Source organism: Nelumbo nucifera, chromosome 3 (genome assembly GCF_055504915.1).
Source record: "Nelumbo nucifera cultivar China Antique chromosome 3, China Antique-T2T, whole genome shotgun sequence".
NCBI classification, from domain to species: domain Eukaryota; kingdom Viridiplantae; phylum Streptophyta; class Magnoliopsida; order Proteales; family Nelumbonaceae; genus Nelumbo; species Nelumbo nucifera.
This window is the reverse complement of record NC_142651.1, coordinates 18,542,070-18,560,821: the sequence shown is the minus strand read 5'-3', so window position 1 is coordinate 18,560,821 and position 18,752 is coordinate 18,542,070. Positions and strand designations below refer to the sequence as shown.

Genomic DNA, 18,752 nt, shown 5'->3' with positions numbered 1-18,752 from the left:
CCAAATCTCATTAAACAAGGAGGATCCAAACATTGGAAGGGAATTGGGGGTGCGGCAGAGCAAGGTGCACTTGAGGATCCAAACGATTTCCGCTGGGGAATTGGGAAGGAACATGAAACCGAAGCCAAATGAATTTCACTCCTTGCGTATGTTGGGAATTACAGACTCTGTAATTGCAGAAGTGTGAGCCATAAACAACTAATCACTAAACAGACTTCCATTCTCAATTGACAACTAGATGTTGGCGGTGAAAGAAAAAAAATAAAAAACAGAAAGGCCGTGTTTGGTTTAAAGGAAAAGAAAAGAAAAGTGGCGAAACCTTTATAAACCTAATATTGGTTTTCTTACTTCCCTTCCTTTCCTTACCTTTTTCTTCAAACCAAACATAGCCAAAGAAATTAACCCGCAGCACGTATGCAACCACAAAAGATTTAATGGTAAGGATAAAAAGCCAAAAAAACAGATACTATGGAAAGAATGGAGTGTGGAATTTTGCTCAAGTACCATTGCTTGTGAAACACGGCAAGACTATTCAGAGTTGATTCCTTATGATTAATCCTAGTTTGAGACAGAACCTGTTTTTTGAAGATTGTTTTTCTAATTTAAGAACCCTAAATACCAAAAGAGAGAACAAAAACAGTTCGTTTTCCCACTTTATTGACCACTCAACATGATGACAACCAAAACCATCATATGGCCAATCTATTAAAAAGTGTAAGGAAAGCAGAGCATTGTTTTTTTTTTTAATGATAATAACACATTTACATGAAAAGAGTTAAAAGGAAGGTTCTTCTTATGTTGTCTTAAAGCATTACAATTAGATATTATCACATGCCATTTAGTACTATGGCAAGTGACTCCAGAGTGCTCTGAATAACTCAAAGTCAGTATTGACTTGGTCTTTATAGTTACATACACTAATAAAGCCTTTCATTTTATTGTTTTCCATTTTTAGAAAATTACAACTTACATATTCCAGATTATAATTACCAATAAAACCCATCTACCTGGAAGTTCTCCACAAGAAAATATAGATTTTTCTCAGGAAATCACAACTCAAAGCATCCACCCAGGAATGAAGCCATTGACATTCTGGGTTGGGGTTGTAACAGTTATTTGATCTGGTCCCACAGGGTTGTACCTGTAGCCAAAATGAAAAATAAACAGAAAATTAGATTAAGACAAAAAGCCAACCTTCAAAAAAAACCCTTAAGGATTTTACTTTTGATGAGCTTACCCAATTTGCAATGTTGAATTGCATTCCAATGGTTGGAAGAACCCCTCTGATTGAGCAGCCTGGCGGCTATATGAAATGTTTTGCCCACCAGCTTCCCATGTTAGCCGAAGGGGATTTTCACAACTACTTTCTTCCAGCTGCCAGTACAAAAATTATAGCTTAATTTATGCAATGGGTGGGGGAAAACAGCCAGACATGCATACAGACATTAATATATATATATATATATATATATATATATATATATACAGATGGACCATTTTCAGTGATCTGCTTGAATTCTATCAAGCCAGTATAATGTATATGTAGGAGTTTTGAAAACTTCAACGACTTGACTTTATGCTACCCTAAACTGGTACCTGGACAGTTGTTTGAATGAACTAAAATAGTAGTAAGAGTGCAATACTAAAGTCCCCAAAAAGCAGGATATTAGTGGATATAGTTAGTTATCCAGACAGGTAGGCAAGTACATTCGGACCCACCCCTACACCCAAATTCTCAAGCATTTTTGTGAGTTGATCACATTTGAAATGCTAAGGTGGTGATATACCTTCCTTTTCAAGGTTCTGTTTGCTTCTTGGAGCATCTGTTCCTGCATTAACACAACATGAGACAAACTTAGAAGACAGAAAGACGAAATATAACAACATTAAATCTCAAGATAAGTAAAGACCAGTTAATCACCTTTCTTTGAAGATCAGATAGCTGATCAAGCATTAATTGGGTCTGCAAAGCATTTAGAAAGGGATTAATTACTTTCTTAGCAAAAGAAGGGACCCTCAGGCAAATGTATATAAGTTGCATTACTCAAATCCATCCACATCTATTAATTTACAATTATGGCTACAGATATCAGTCTTCTCAACAATGGATTAGAGTCAAACAAGAATCAAAATATCAATATGCTCAATAGCAACAAGTGGGTATTAGTGTGCATTGATATGATCAATATTCTACCTTGTGTATCAGCGTAACCATGTTTCTCCATGGTCACCGATGCAGATATGATACTCCCAATATGGAGCATATCATATCGGTATTTTGATAATTGGACCCTACATATATAAAATAGGAATGCAGAATTCTCTTTATAAAAAACAGCACTGTTAGTTCTAAAAATGTGAAAATTTTATTTACAGCCTCTACTTTGTAATGACTTGACACAGTTTTGCAATAGCCACAAAGTTCAGAGTTGCATGGATTAAAGATCTAGGACTCCCATTGTTATATTGAAAGATAAGAAATGGTTCTCAAGAAAGCCAATAAGGAACAAACTCCTTTACAGCATTGATTCTCACCCTTCTTATCTAGAACTTAGGATATGATATGAATAAATCAATGCACAAGTACTTCCACATCATTGTCAGAAACGAAATGGTGTGGAGTGGGAGACTGCAAACCACTTATGCACTGTACATTCACAACCAAGGTGTGAAGCAAAGTTCATGATACTTTCAGCTGGGCGGGCTGCTTTCCTTAATCCACATCGTCATTTTTGATAGCTTCCAAGATAGGCAGTTTGAGTAAAAAGGGGCTGCTTCCTATGGTTGTTTTTTTCGTGCTTGTGGGGGTGAAGAATGCTCAGATTTTTGAGAATGACAGCGCCAATGATCAAGTAGTTTTGGGAAGAATTAAAGTAAGGCTATGCTCCTGGTTATCAGTTCTCAATGAATTGAGAAGTTTTCATTATAACAGAAATACTGTACAGTCCCAACATTCCCTAGGAAAAAAGCATGGCTTAAAAGAAACAATCTAGTCAACACTGCCAAACCAAAGGTTAGGTTTTTAGGTTACCTTTGTTGATCTAATTTGCTTCAAGGACATTTCAAGCTGATGTTCAAGCTGCTCAAGCTCTTTCGTAGTTAGTGGACCCAAGTCTTCCCCAAGAAGGTTTCTACATTAACATGATTTAAACAAGAATCGGGTTATTCACTTTCCTGAGTTAACAAGCAGCATTATAACACAAAAATAGGATAGCTATGAGATCGAAGAAAGAATGTTGGATTGCACGATAAGAAACTTGCCTTTGAGAACGCTGTAAGACCTCAACTCTTGCTTTGAGTTTCAAGTATTCTTGGTAGCTGCTCTGCATAAGGTAATTGTAACAATAAAATTATGTCAGAAATTCGGATATCAAAACCAGGTCTCAAGAATTCAGAAGTGAAAAACTGAAAGAAGCAATCAATTTAAACTAAAAATTATATCCAAGACTTTTGTCCCGTTGAGTAATACCATCTCAACTAAATTCTTGATAGGAATGAGACATTCGAAGCTACCTGTGTCTCCTTGGCGGGTTGGCTGGTTTCCAATGCACCGTAACTGCATTTTTGGTAGCGATCGAGGGTCTTGAGCATGCTAAAGAAAACAAAAAAACGAGTGTAATGCTGAAATCCGGTTATAAAGACGGTGTGAATATGCATATAGGCAGATATTCTGCAAACCACCGCAAAATCACAGGGATCCCAACTAATTAAAGCAGATTTTGATTGTGGAATAAAATCAAATAGCTGAAGTTCACAAGCAAAGAGCATTAGAATTGCTAACGACTTTTGCTATTACATAATAAATACTGATTCACACGACAGCTACACAACATAACCAGTAATAGCAGTGGAAGCTATGATACAGTCGATAATTTCATTTTTCGACTGGTTAAACCAGCCACTGAACATTGAATCCGACCCACCACCATTCCCACCCCCCCCCTCTCTCTCTCTCTCGAAAAATGAGACACTATAGGATCATCTTGCCCTTTATGCTACCATCAACGCAGCACGATCCGATGGACTGCACCATCTCAATTCTCAATTATAAAGATGACGTGAACTCTACTTGACGTATTGGGTTCCAAAGAAAAATGATACAAAAAAAATCAAGCAGACAACCAGAATTCACTATGTAGAGACATAATCATGACGCTGCAAGAGATTGGAGAACATCATCAAGCATCATATATGTCTTCAAATCAAAATGTTAGCCTGCATGCATGCGCATGATCGTTTCAATGAAGGACAATGGAACCGAGCTCTATATCCACATTTTGTCACTACTCAAAACATCTTTGATCAAACACAAGAAAATTCAGTGCATCACCAAGTATTTATACATTGTTTTCAGAAATTCATACGGTTGCTGGAAATAATGAATGCAAAAGGTAGGGTGTAAAGGCTGATATGCCTAGGTTCAGCTACTTTCCTACGTTAAAATCAAGACGGGACAGCATGAGTTTAAATAATTTAAAGCCAGAGTCCCCAACTCTTTTCTAAATGCATCAAATCAGCTACCATGCAAATTTTTGTGGATCATAAAATTAACAGAAAATAAATTTCCTTAGTTAAACTGTGAAATAATGCTTTAAAAATCGATTCAGAACCTAAACCGCTTTGGACACTAGTCAGTTCTTTGACCTTCCGATGGATCTGTCCATGGTAATTTAAAAAATAAAAAAAATAAAAAAGCAACAGAAAACCATTGTCTGAGTTTAAAAAAAAAAACAACAAAAAACCATTATCTGAGTTGAATGAATTGATAATTCTACCACATGGGTCAACGGATTACTGACCAAGTTTTTTGACAAAAGAAGAGTTTAAAGGTGAAATAAAACCAATTACCTGGCAGATTTCCAGACCATTCGAAACATGTCGAAAAATGCCAAAAAATGAACTAGTCCCTCCATCGCTAGGGAAGGTAGTCTCACAATGTTGGCAATGACCTCTCTCTCTCTCTCTCCAAAAATGGATCCTCGAGTTGGGACGAATATAATTAAATATAAATATATAAAATGCAAAACCTTGTATATATTATTTTGTATCTATTTAATTATTTTTGCTATATATATTTGTTTTTGTACTCTTTCAAAACAGAAACTTAGGTTGTAATGCAAATTCATTTGTACTGGTACAAATGTAAAAAATGCAAATTCTTGTTTTATTTTGTTTTGGAATTTACTTTATTCTGTTTCATGTCTTAATTTACTTTATGTGTACTGTAATCAAACAAAATAAGCTAAAATTTGAAACAAAATAGGTCAGAATATACACAAATCATTTGCACCGTCATAGTTTTGCATTAGTGCAAATTTATTTGCATTGCAACCAAACATAGCCTTTGGCTCAGTTTGGAAGGAATACAAATACAAATATGTACAGTACAAATACATACAAAATACAAGGTTTTACACTCTACAAATTTGTATTTGTACACTTTTCATTTTGGAAGGAATACAAATATAAATATGTACAGTACAAGTACATACAAAATAATATAAAATACAAGGTTCTGAACTCAATATATTTATATTTATACTCCTCCCAAATGAAGCCTTAGGGAAAAAAGAAAGAAGAGTTCTTGCCAAAAATGTTTGGCACCCTAGAAAGGTCAGTCTGTGGGACAATCTTTGATAACAACAGTAATTGAGCTAAAATTAGGATTCGGATTTTTATTCAAGGACAGGTTATACCCATTTTATTATTGGCCTCGAAATTCAACTGGTATCGGATTTTAAATCAGTCCCAAATTCATCTAACTTTTTCTCTCAATTTCCCAAACCAATCAAAAACCCCTTGACCAAAGGTTTTCTTCCAAAATAAAGGTATCTTAATGCTAATAGTGTGACTTGAACCTAGATTAACTAATGATAATGTCAAATCCCTTAACATGGCTTTAAGCCATCAGGCCATCTCTCCTTTTATGTTATATAATGATATAAAATATATTTTATTAACTTTTGTGTTCATCAAAACAATCAATACATATATATGATTAACAATTCCAACTAAAAATTAAAAGAAATAATATTTAAAATTAGCATTTTACAACTAAATGAAGTAAACAATCTATAAAATCCAAATTTACATCAAATGATGATTTTAATCCTAAGAAATTTATAGAAATAAAATATTAATAATAAAATAATTATCTTAGCACATAAAGTTTATAGATTTGTGCATGATATATAATATACTAGGTTCATATTTATGTATCCTGGGTATTGGGTATCGGATACCATAAAGACAAAACCCAAGCCCTATTGGGGTTTTAATCTAAAACCCAAACCTTATAGAGTTTTGATAAATGGGCCCTGATGATGCACATTTCGGCAGCTCCCGACTAGTAGGTGACTCGGATGCCTAGCTGAATAATCCTTACTTGGAATGTAGCTGGGATGCCTACCTGAACGGTTCCTACCTGGAAGGCAGTTTGGACGCCTAGCTGAATGGTGACGAGATGGAGAGGTGGCTCTGATGCCTAACTGAGTGATGACGAGCTGGAGAGATAGCTCTAACACCTAACTGAGTGGTGACGAGCTACAGAGTTGGCTTTGATGCCAAATTGAATGGTGACACGAGCTGGAGAGGTGGCTCTGACGCCTAACTGAGTGGTGACGAGTTGGAGAAGTGAGTTTGGTGTCTAGCTGAATGGTGACAAGCTGGAGAGGTGGGTCTAATGCCTAGATAAATGATGACGAGCTATAGAGGTGGCTTTGATGCCTAACTAAATGGTGACGAGCTGGAGAGATGGCTTTAATGCGACCTACAAGGAAACAGTGTTAGAGTGCTTGAGTTGCTTTACCCGGGGTGGACACTCCGATGCTTAAGTTAACGAATCAGAGGTTTTAAGATAGCTAAATGTGAGAGAGCTAGTGAGTTGCGAGAACTAAATTGCACATTTACATTGGTCTCAAGGGCTGACGCTCTTATGTAGTTGGGTTGCCGTAGGTATAGCGAAACGCTCCCAGAATCCTCGGCCCACAACGGTTGGTCCCTTCCACTTTGAAAGGAGGATAACGTATCAGTTAATAAGGCTTACTGTTTCCCTCCGATTTGGTCGGGATGAGGATAAGGCCTACGGTTACGCAACGTGATCCCGAAAAGGTTCAGAGACCACTGGCAAGCTTCTAGAGAAGTAGGTCGCCAGGTCGGCAACAGAGGCAGATTGCCAAGTCAGCAACAGAGGCAGATTAACAGGTCGGCGACAGAGGCAGTTCACCAGGTCGGCGGTAGAGGTAGGTCGCCAGGTAGGACCCCATTTTGGAAGGCAAGTTATCGCCTAGGTGATCTTGGGATGTAATCCAGCTGTTCTGATATGCCATGTGTCATGATGTCAGTGGAGGGCCAAATCTGCCCTCATCAGGTCCTATTAGGGTCAGGATGGGTTAGATACCCGAAAATTCTGATGAAATTGCCATTTGAAAAGTCTGATGATCATAAACTTTAAAATATATCATCAATAATGATCTTCATGTATATTTTCTTTTTTTTTATTTTTGGGGGTGGGGGTGGGGGGAGTAGGAAGATAATCCTAAAAATCCAGAAAGTCTAGTTTGAGACCTCTAAACTCACTCATTAATTAATACTATGTTTCATGGCTTCTTTACGTAGCCTAAGCAAATTAAAACCTATTCAAGCAAAGCACTGTCTAAAGTAAATTTCTAGTAGGATTTTGCTCAAGGACCTCACCTTTACAAATATTTACCAACTATCCCTGGCTATTTTCTTTTTTTTTTTCATAAATAAACCACCCCTGGCTATTTAGATACAGCCATTTTTATTTATTTATTTTTTGCCTTTCGTTGCCTTCAAAATTATATTTTCATCAAGAAAAGTTTTACCTAATGTAAAAAGCAATAGTAACAATAGTCACCCTTATCATCCCAGCCTTGTCACAACTATATGGGCTTGGGTACATGAATCCAGTTTCACCACAAATATAATATTGCACCCAACATAAAAACTAATCCATCAGTCATGCATTCCAAGTTCGTTTCTATAAAAATGTCATATTCTTGCTATTAGGGCTTGAAATTCCTTAATAGAATAGTAAAGAGATCATGGTTATTATATGGGATGACACAATCAAAGAATAGAATAAGATTTAACTACTAAATTAAAATAAATGATCCTTTCGTGCATGTATATATAAACCCGTATTGATGAAATTAAGAAACCAGGAGAGTTGGGTTACAGTAACTCTTACATTACAGTTGAATGCCACAAAATTCTCTAGAAGAAAGGAAATTTAAGGTCCAATGAGCAAAAGAGAAACGAAAGTTACCCATACTTAACACTACTAGAATAAGCACAACCAACATATTGCCATAAGTGCAAACCGATGCTTCCATGAAACTATCAATACCAATCGCTCAGTGGCTTTGCAACAAAACAGAAGGCCCGTTTTCAATCCTAACTTCATACATGAGATTTGGAAGTTCACCTGAGAAATTTCTAAAGCCCAAGAACCAATTTTGTTACGTACGGATTCTGGTATTATGTAAAGCTTTGATCACCCCATCTATGTAGCAACTAAAAAAAAAGATCCTTAAAGAAAAAACAGCTCAACTCTGAACCACCAAAAACTATCAAGCTAGCACACATGACATAGAACACAATTAGGTATGGAATAAACGTTACAAGTAAATGATAATCTAGGTAGGTATAAACGTTACAAGTTAATGGTAATCTAGGTTTGATTGAGAGTAAGAGAAACAGAAAGTTGAGAGAACGTTACCAAAAAATTTTATGAAATTCCTTAAGAATAGCTTTCCCTCTTTCTATCTTATTTTTTCAAACCAAACACAACCTTAGTGCATTATATAATCAGATGGATCCTGGTATATTACATTAAGCAATATGCAACTTCAATTTTATTAATAAATAGATCATATTTTCAAATCCAATCCAATACATTTATGGTTAAATAGTTATCTAAATTTAAAATAGCAAATAGTATTTCAATCTTAATCAGATTAATTCCAATTGAGACACAAGTAAGATTGGTTGATTCATGTTCATTCAAGGAGGCAACTTCTGTTCAAGACTACAAATCAATGAGAAAAAATGCACACAAGTGAATGTACAAGTGCGACTAAGATTTGCAAAGCCTTCTTCCTTAGATTAGTTAAGTTCTTCACGCTTACAGGATTAACAATTAGATCAACTCCATAGATTTAGAATGGAAAAACAATGAGATTAAATTGATCAAAAAAGTTAATAGACCACAAAAGCAAGTAAACCAGGGTACGAGAGACATGCATGATGACGTTCAGTAATGATAGATAGATAGATAGATAGATAGATAAATAGATAGATATAGAGAGAGAGCGAGAGAGAGAGAGAGAGAGAAATGCTGGATGAACATGAAGGGTGCCTGTTCCAAGCATCACATTAAAGAACACATGCTTGTAAGAACAATAACCAAGGGAGGTGGCAGTTCAGGCATATCAATAGGGAGATTAGATATTTGCCAAGAGAAATGGAATTGCACCTTCTCTTGGATTCAAAGGTCTTCATAAAATGCTATGGTTGATGCAATGATCAAGGGTTCAGTTATTTTGAGGGCATTTTAATATAATATGAGAAAAAAAAAGGTCAGGTTACTTATTGCAAGCCTGAACTACAGGAATGCTTGATGGAAGTGGACTCTGAAGATGTTTCACCAAAATGGATCTGGAGAATTGGGGCTAGGGGTGTCTATTGGACTGGATTTGGTCCAATCCAATCTAGACCAATATGAGTCCATTACAAGTGGACCAGGTCCAATCCAATCCAATGAATATTTTGGACCATTTTGGACCTGTCCAATTCAATGTCAGGACCGTTCAATCTGTTCAAATCCATTTTAATTTAGATTGGTTTTCCCAAACCCATTCCATTGACACCTATATTGTTATCTAGTATTTATGGACCAGATATTGGCTTAATCCAACCCAATACAATATAAATTTATTACAGATGGAACAGGTCTAATCCAATCTAATAAGTATTTTGGCCTGGATTGGTCCAATCCAATATTTCTTGTTGGTCCGTTCAATCCATCCAATTTGATTTTGGACTGGATGGGGTCCAGTCCAAAACCGGTCCATTGACACCCTTAATTGGGGCCAACGCCCACCAAAGACAGTATTCTTCCTTTGGACAGCAATGAAAGGCACAATCCTCACAATCGATCATCTGATGATGAGGGGAATTATGCTGGACAACATTTGATGCCTATATGAATTGGAAGGAGAGTTGGTGGGGCATCTGTTGATAGATTCGTGTTTTTCCAAACAATATAATATATGGCTTAAAATTAACAGGAGAAATCTTGACAAAAAAGGGTCCAATTGTAGAAGCTGTGGGGCGAGTGGAAAAGCACATTATTAGATGGGCCAGTATTCGGCAAGATTTTGTTGGATTCAAATTTTAAGACTTCAAGTAATCACCGGAGTCATATCATTTAGGACAATGGGTTTGATTTGAGTTTTGTGAATATGTAAATAGACGTGTACTTACAATGGCAAAGAGTTACGTATGTATGACAATATCATTCTACATATTTAATCCCTAGAAAGGGTGTATTCGATGTGAATTTTGGAGGAAACTCATTCCATGATACAATTTCTTACTACCAAAAAAATATAAAATTTAAATGACCCCAATCAAAAAATATATGGGATGGTCTAGGCAATTTGGATGTTCAGCAAGAGCACAAAATCATTTGTGCAGCATAGATAGAAACTCTAAAAATTAGATAGCTCTACTTATAAAGTGCAGGTAATTTGAGTTTCAATGGCCACGAATTATATTAATATTGGAGATTGTTCAGACATTTTGCCAGTTTAAGGTTGTTTCAAGACTTGGGGGTTGTTGCATAAGAGATAAAAAATACCATATGTTAGAGTATTTTCTTATTTAGCTATTTTATCTATAAAGAAACAATGAGTCATTCAGTTCGGTCCCTTCAGCTGTTATCAGGCGGCCCCCTAGAAACATTGGTTTAATTTGCAAAACTAATGATGCAGTTTGCCATTTGGAAACTTGATTTTTGTTTAAACAATATCAACTGTCAGTATATAATAAAATTTGAAGTTTCAAATTAAAAATTAGAACCCATATAATGTGATGATTATTTTAGGTTTTAGCAGCTTAAAGAGGCTATAACCTTACAAAGTACCAATACATCTGATTTGTTATCATTTTTATTTTTATGATGCCAGTTGATTGGTTGTAAGGTTTTCAATTATCATGCCCTTCCAGAATCACAGTTGAATCCTTTCTAAAACTTAAGCTCAGTTTCGAAGGGAATAAATACAAATGTGTGCAGTACAAAACCTTGTATATTGTACTTTTAAACCTTGTATTTATATTGTACAAAACCTTGTAGTTTTGAACAAATTTAAGGACACAAAACCTCTTACAGATACCAAATTACGAATGCATAAAAGATGCATTTTCTGAAACAACAAAGAAGAAATTACAAAATAAGGCAAAATGTGAGTTAGTATGACATTTTAGAGTAGGTGACTTGGGGCTGTGGCATCTATATTTGATCTTCTTATCAGCAATTATCGTGTTATTTATTTAACATAAAAGATATAACATTTAAAATTAAAGTTTAGAAGCGGAAATTCTACTTATTCAGGCTGGCCAAGGCCAAGCCTATACCTATATATGTCAGATGCTATCCATGTTTATTAAAATTCTACTTAATAAGCTATCCATGTTTATTAAAATTGAAGTGATGTATTTAGCATGGGTTCTAGGTATTGAATTGATAAATACAACTTGAATAAACTCAAATAGTAACAAAGAAAGCATTCAACTCAATAAAGCCTTATCCTAATTAAACTAATCACACCACCTTCTCATTAGGTCAAAGTAGATCATCATTTAGTACACCATATACTAAAACGTTTATGGAAAATGAAAAGGTGCATTGGGAAAATTCAGTGGATTTAGAGAACAGAAGCCAAGTCACATATCAGACAACTAGATGCAGCGTAATTTAAAAAACCCAAGTGATTATTATACTGTTTTTGAAGTGTTTTGCCTCTTGGTTACTCATCCCCTACAAAACTATTTTAGTTTACTTTTCATTTTCCTTTTAGCTAGGCGTGGTGCAGTTTTCTGTTTGTCATTGCAATTAATTAATCAATACAGGATTGTTAATGCTCATTGGAGTCTCCCATTGTCTATGACTGTTTCTTTAAACTTGGACCTTAAAACATATTCAAACTTGAACCCTAAAACAATTTGGTTCTTTGCTCCAATATATGTTGCCACGAATGTCTATCTTTCAAAAGCGCTGAAATCAAAGGATCATACCTCAATAAGCCTCAAAAAACGGGGGAGTCTTTTATCACCACTAACTGTATAAAAATTAAAATGCTCACTCAAGAATGGAAGAAGCACCCTTCGGGAGGCAATTCCTACTAAATAAGAATGAACAACCTCCAACAGAATATATTCACACCCTATGGCCAATTTCCAACCGCAACCTAAAACATGAAAAGGTATCCAATTGCACTACCTCTGGTATGCATTGCAGCTATTTTACAAAGACAAGACAATTAATTGTACACCATCTATTCTCGAGAGTTAAGACAGTACAAACTTAGAAGCCAGTAATAACCAAAACCTAGAAAGAACAACAACAATCAGCTAAAAAACCATGCAACCAGCAAAAAACGGTGCATTAAATCAATCTGAACCTCTCAGGTCTAGAAAGGATCACTAACAAATAATTTGCCGCTAATCGTGCAACCAGAAGTTGAAATCTAGCAGTGCAAATGTGCAAGACGGCACTAAACAAAGTACCCTATACCCGTATAAAAAGTTTATACAAGTTTGCATTTTGTTACACCTAAAAGGTTCAGAGAAAAGAAATAGCACTACAATGGACTGAGTTGAGCAAAAGAATGAGACAGACTACAAAATCAAATCCCCAAGACAGAATATATGATTATCATCTTTAATTCTCATAAATTGACGCACAGAATCAAACAGGCAAACAGCTCTTCCTGGCGTTAAAGTAACCACTAATCAAACTTCCAAACAAGTCCTCAAAAACGTTGATTCAGTTCTTCCAGAAGTCAAATAAAGGAGAAGAAAAACAAAGAAAACGAGATAAAATACATACACGTACGTTTATCAAGATGCTAATCCCTAGTTTACCGTCAAAACCCACAAATATAAAACTCAGAAAATCTAGAGTAACAACCGACATATTCACAATACAGTCAGTAGATCTCCATTCCAACAATCCCAAGAAGCACCAAACCCATTCCGATCTCATAGTACCAGGACCAAAACATAGAAAATACCATTAAACCTAATCTTAACTAGACAGAAAATGACAATATCTGAGAAGAAGGGCACATCAAAACTGAAGAAAATAAAAAATAAAAAAAAAAGAATTCATTTTTCGATATCTGAGACCAACAAAATCTCATAAAACTTGGCAAACTGACATCCAAAATTAGATCTTGTAGGAAAATAAGACAAAATATAAAGCTTTTGTCTAACAGAAGTCGGGAAAAATAAAATACTAGACAAATTTCTCTACATCAAAGCAAACAGCAGACAGACAGAGAAGAGCATACCTAGAACTGCTACAGAACTCATAAAGCTTGCCACGGTTGGAGAAGATGATGAGAGCAACCTCGGCATCACAGAGAACCGAAAGCTCATAAGCTTTCTTAAGAAGTCCGTTCCTTCGTTTTGCAAAAGTAACCTGACGGTTTATCTTGTTCTCAATCCTCTTCAGCTCTACCCTTCCTCTCCCCATTTCTTCTTCCTCTCTCTCTCTCTTTCTCTCCTTTTTTGTATTATTCTATATATCTAAACAAGCGTATCTATCTTTATATATTAAATGTTATAAGTTCTGGTTTCTCTCTTCTTCTTCTGTCTTCTCTTCTTGGTTAAGAGCTGATCCTCCTTCGTGGGTGAGTGTACTAATGTTCCTGAAAAGCGAGAAAGAACAGAAGAGAGAGAGTGGTGAATGAGAGATCAAAAATGGCAAAACCTTTGGACCTATATGCGTATGCATACATACTTTTTTTTTATATCTTCTTCTTCCTTCTTCTGGTTTGCTCGCTCCAACTAGGCTTTACACCCAACACCCCCCCACAGACTTCCCCATACCAGAATAAAAAGAGAGAAGTTGGGGAAATTTTTTCTTCTGTTTCTTCTATAATTTTTCACCTTCTAATGTCTTAACGTCAACACCAACCTTAAAACATTCGACTTTTGGTTTTCGACGTGTCGAGTTCAGAGTGGCCGATCGATACACCATCCATATTGCTTTTCCCATTTGGACGAAAATGGCCCTAAAGTCTACCACTTTTTGCTACTGTTCACCTTTTCTTTTCCCCTTTTTTTTTTCCCTTGTTCGTAGGGTTCTGTAATCAATCAATCCTTTTACTTAAATTCTTCCATAAAATAATTGGAACTTGGGAAAGTATCAAAGTAGCAATTGGGTGGAAACTGGATAGTGAAAGTAATCAAGATTAACAGTGTTGGTTAATCAAGGAATCTATTTGACTCGAGTTGAGTGAGATGAGTTAGTCAAAAGCACTGTACCTGCCCCAAAATGCCCTCCTACGTACAACCTATTGTATGGGCACCCTGATCTCTGCATGTGAATCAGTCGTTCTATTTCTTAGGTGGGGGGCTACGTAACAAACAGTTTACAGGAGAGAAATGGGATGCAAGTTGGTTTCAGCAGGGAAATTGGACCCACTTCAGACCTTTATTTACAAGAGGAGGACCTCCTAATACAAGCTGTTCTTGATATAAATCCCACCTTTAAGAACTTGCTTCATTTAACTGTGGGTTTCTTCAATCCAATCCTGGGATGGAATTTACACAGATCGGGAGTGAGGACTACTATATGTAGGGTACTTGAGAAGACTTTCGGTATTGCAATATAAAAGGTTAAGTTAATTAACATCAATCTGAGCCAACATTAATTTATGGGAGTTGAGGTATTTCTATGACTAGGGTAATTAAATTGATTTGTGAAGCAATTGAGTAGATGAAGTAGAACTCTTCTAGCTTCACTATTTTCCTTTGTTGCATGCATCATTTGACCATTGTCAATATACTTATTTAGGATCATTGCTGCCTTTTCACATATATACAATTCCAAATCTAGTATTTTCCTCAACAGTTTTTTTCTTGGGACATAGCTAATGAGGCAGCAATTGCAGAAGAAAAAAGGGAAAAAAAAAGTATATATAAATTAAGGTAACAGGGTTACCCTAAAAATTAAAAGGGCACAAGTGTTGATGAAGTCATTAACATCCTTTTGCCCATCCAGATGAAAAACTCCTTCATTTTTTTTTTTTATCTGGGGGGTCTGTACATAGGTAGAGGAGGGTTTTCTATTAAATGCAATGGTGGGTGTTCTGCAAACTGATTGGATGGGTCAGGAATTTTTCTAGCTCTGGTATGGTTCTTTATTGCCAGTCCCAGCAGGCTTAAAAAAAAAAAAAAATCAGTATTACGTGACTTATATGGGCATATAGTTCTAAAAAGAGTGTATTCTTTATTTTCTTTTTTTCTTTGTTGTGCCTTGACTTCTAGAAATAGCAAAGGAAATAAGAGGTTCCTATTTATCCACCATGTGAAAGATGGTAGTATTATCTATTCTGTTCCATTCCACCAGTAGTACTGTTGAAAATACCATATTTATGTGAAGCACTGGATCAGGTTATTAGAAGCCCTTCCATGCCAGAGATTGGATTTGATGTGGAATAAGCTAGAGAAGCCCATGGAAAGAAGAAAAGGATGGTCATGTTTGGTCAATGCTCATAGAATTGCCTGAGTAGACTACACAGTCCACTCCAGATTCCAGAAACAAAATTCATTTCAAATGGGTACTCACCAACTCTTTCAAATTCCATCTCTCTTTCATTTAAAATGACTCCATTTGCATTCAAACTGAAGTCTTTAATCAATGTATCTCTTTTGAACTACTGCTGGATGTTGAACTAGACATATACCATATATATTTGGTGGCATTTTCATGCCTTTCGGTACTATTAATCATTATAATTTTTTTGGGGCTTTTAATTTTAATCTTATTTTTGGTGAATAACTGCTAATAGAAAAATCCCTTGTTATTAAAATAATGATGTTGTGATTCTCTCTCTTAATTATTACGGGTGGAGTGGCATTTGTGTAATTAACTGGAAAGTTAAAAGGTGTTTTGAAATGCATCGCCAGAGCTAGAGGACATACGTCAACTTTCATTTACGAGAAAACAATTATTAAACTGTTTTAAGGCAACCGGGTTCTGGAAGAATCGTCTGAAAACAGAAGTGAGGTGTCGATTTCTGATTGGGCAGGGAGAATCGATCTCGCTGGGACACCTGACGAAGCCAAGGTTTCGACGGCTAACGATACCAGCACCCTGTACCTCGTTAACGGAGCTAACCGTACAATGATGCATACGTGTCAACAGTTTAAGCAGAAACTAGACCATGCTCACTGAGCACTTCTCGTCAGCCGCCCGACAGCTGTCAAGATTTGGACTGTGCACGAGATTCGGAGTACTTTTCCTTCGAACCAAATTACCCCCCTTATTATTATATCCGTCAATCCATTAATACCTACGTGGGCATTAACAGTTGGAATATTACGGAATTAACGGCGGCGATGACGGTCGTTAACTTCTACGTTACTGTCACCTGAATGATAACAGTAGTGATCCAACGGAAATAACAGTTGCCACATGTGGGCCGCACGTGTGAAAGGGCCCGGATCAACTCACACCGCACGTGTTTGAAATATAGGTGTGCTCATTTGTAATTGATTAGATAACGTACCGTTATATAAAGCAGTACAAGTACTCCACCCTATCATACGCTTTGCTAAATGTATAGTTTTAGAATCATTCAGCGTCTTCTATCATTTAACGAAAGGTTTGGTTTAAACAAAAAAATAGGGAAAGGAGTGGAAGGGTAGGGAATCCTTTACAAACTTTATATAGATTTTTTTATCTTTTACTTCCTTTCCCTATTTTTTCTTTCAAACCAAACATAACCTTAGTTTTTCTCACAAAATCAATTAATTCATGAGCTATCAATGTATTATCTTGAATGAATCTCTTCGGAGTAAAGGCACTTTGGTTTATATTGATGATTTTCCCTAGGAGGGGTTTATAGAGATCAAGATTTTGGAAATGATTTTGTAAATTATATTACAAAGGCTAATAGATATGAATAGGCCTATAAATCGATCGAATTCAAATCGAATCAGGCTATATTCGAATTTGAAACCGAATAGAAATAGTGATATTCGAATTCGATTTCGATTATTAAATCGAATATTCGATTCGATTCGAATTTGACCGATTGGCTAAAAAATCGGTATTGATTGCAAAGAAGGAGGAAAAAACTGAAAAAATCTAACTCATAACCAGAAACCAAAAAACCAATAAATCATCTAAATCATTATCAGAAATTTGTAATCTATTCTATATCATTAGAAATTTAGCACACGAAAATGAGTTAAAAAATCTAGCTCATAAATAAATCAATAAACCAATATGTAATTTATGAAAATTTAAATCTAATTACCTTGAAAAAAGAGGCAGGGGATTGACGGTGGCAAGCATGGGTTCCCAACAGTGGGCCAAGTGTGAGTGTGTGATGGCGTGGGTTTCGCCAGTGCAAATGCGATGGGTTCCCAGCACAAGGCCGGTGATGCTGGACGGTTGAGGGTTGCTTGAGCTTGAGCAACGGAAAGGGAGATGGCGCTTTGAGCTTGAGCTATGGCTGGTGACCGATGCTCGACCGTAATCACTGGCGCTGTCGTCGGTGATGATGGTTGTTGGGGCGGTGGATCACTATCTCACTGAGACTTTGAGAGAAGAGAGAGATAAAAGTAAGAGGAAAGATGACTAGATGAGTGACAACGGTGTTTGACGAAGGGCTAGTGGCTGCTCAAACGATGAGGGAAGGTGACCGGTGATGGATTGATGGTGGTTGCTCAGGCGGCGTTCAACGATGGCAAAGGGAGTGATGGAGGGTTAGGGTTTTGAAAGTTGAAACTTGAGAGAGAGAAGGGTAAGGACGTAAGGTTCGAACTTCGAACTCAAAAGACTGAAATGAGTTTTTGAACTCATTTCTTGTTTTTTTTCATTTTTTAACCTTTATATATATATATATATAACCAGTTTGGATATTTATCGGATCGAATCAATGTATATCTGAATTCGGCCTGATAATTTATTCGATAAAAAATAATATCTAAATTTGATCAAATATTCTATTCGAGTTATCCGAATTCGATTCAATTATACCGAATCTCGCATTCGAATTTGGATTTCTAAATACCATTTACAGGCCTGCGTATGAATTGACTAGCATAAAATGAGTTTCTTTACCTTTGGAATTAGGAAAATATAGGTAACATTAAATTCCTTTAGAACTCTTGGAAAAAAGAAGTTAGATAAGCATATGGTCTTGGGCTTTCCTAGAAACCATTTGGAACAAAGCCTCTCGAATTTCCTCTTCAGTTACTTCTCCCTCTAGCATATTCCTCTCTCCATCATTCATCTTTCTTGAAGGTTTAGAAACAAAGCGAGAAGCCACTGAATGAACGCCCTCCCAAAGGGCACTTCATACTTCTGGCTTGTAAATAAGCCCTAATAGATTACTTGAACGATACCAAGTTATTTAGCAAAATATGATAAAAAAATAAAAAAAAAAACGCACTTTATGAAATACATGTAACCAACAATCTTCCCT

The 18,752-nt window shown here is 36.1% G+C and overlaps 1 protein-coding gene across 2 annotated transcripts; it reads right to left on the bottom strand.

The window, feature by feature from the left end:
* Positions 1–768: 768 nt before the first annotated feature.
* Positions 769–14,190, bottom strand: LOC104599803 (agamous-like MADS-box protein MADS2). Of its 2 annotated transcripts, none has more exons than XM_088900963.1 (9): positions 14,051–14,190; positions 13,599–13,958; positions 3,514–3,670; positions 3,262–3,323; positions 3,032–3,131; positions 1,922–1,963; positions 1,788–1,829; positions 1,238–1,374; positions 769–1,141 (listed from the first exon to the last, which is right to left on the bottom strand). In XM_088900963.1, exons 2-9 carry the CDS (start codon positions 13,781–13,783, stop codon positions 1,057–1,059), a joined length of 810 nt encoding a protein of 269 aa, XP_088757089.1. In that variant the 5' UTR covers positions 13,784–13,958; positions 14,051–14,190; the 3' UTR covers positions 769–1,056. The 2 variants fall into 2 exon arrangements, with proteins under 2 accessions (XP_088757089.1, XP_010260833.1); XM_010262531.3 differs by having other exon boundaries at positions 3,514–3,592.
* Positions 14,191–18,752: the final 4,562 nt, after the last annotated feature.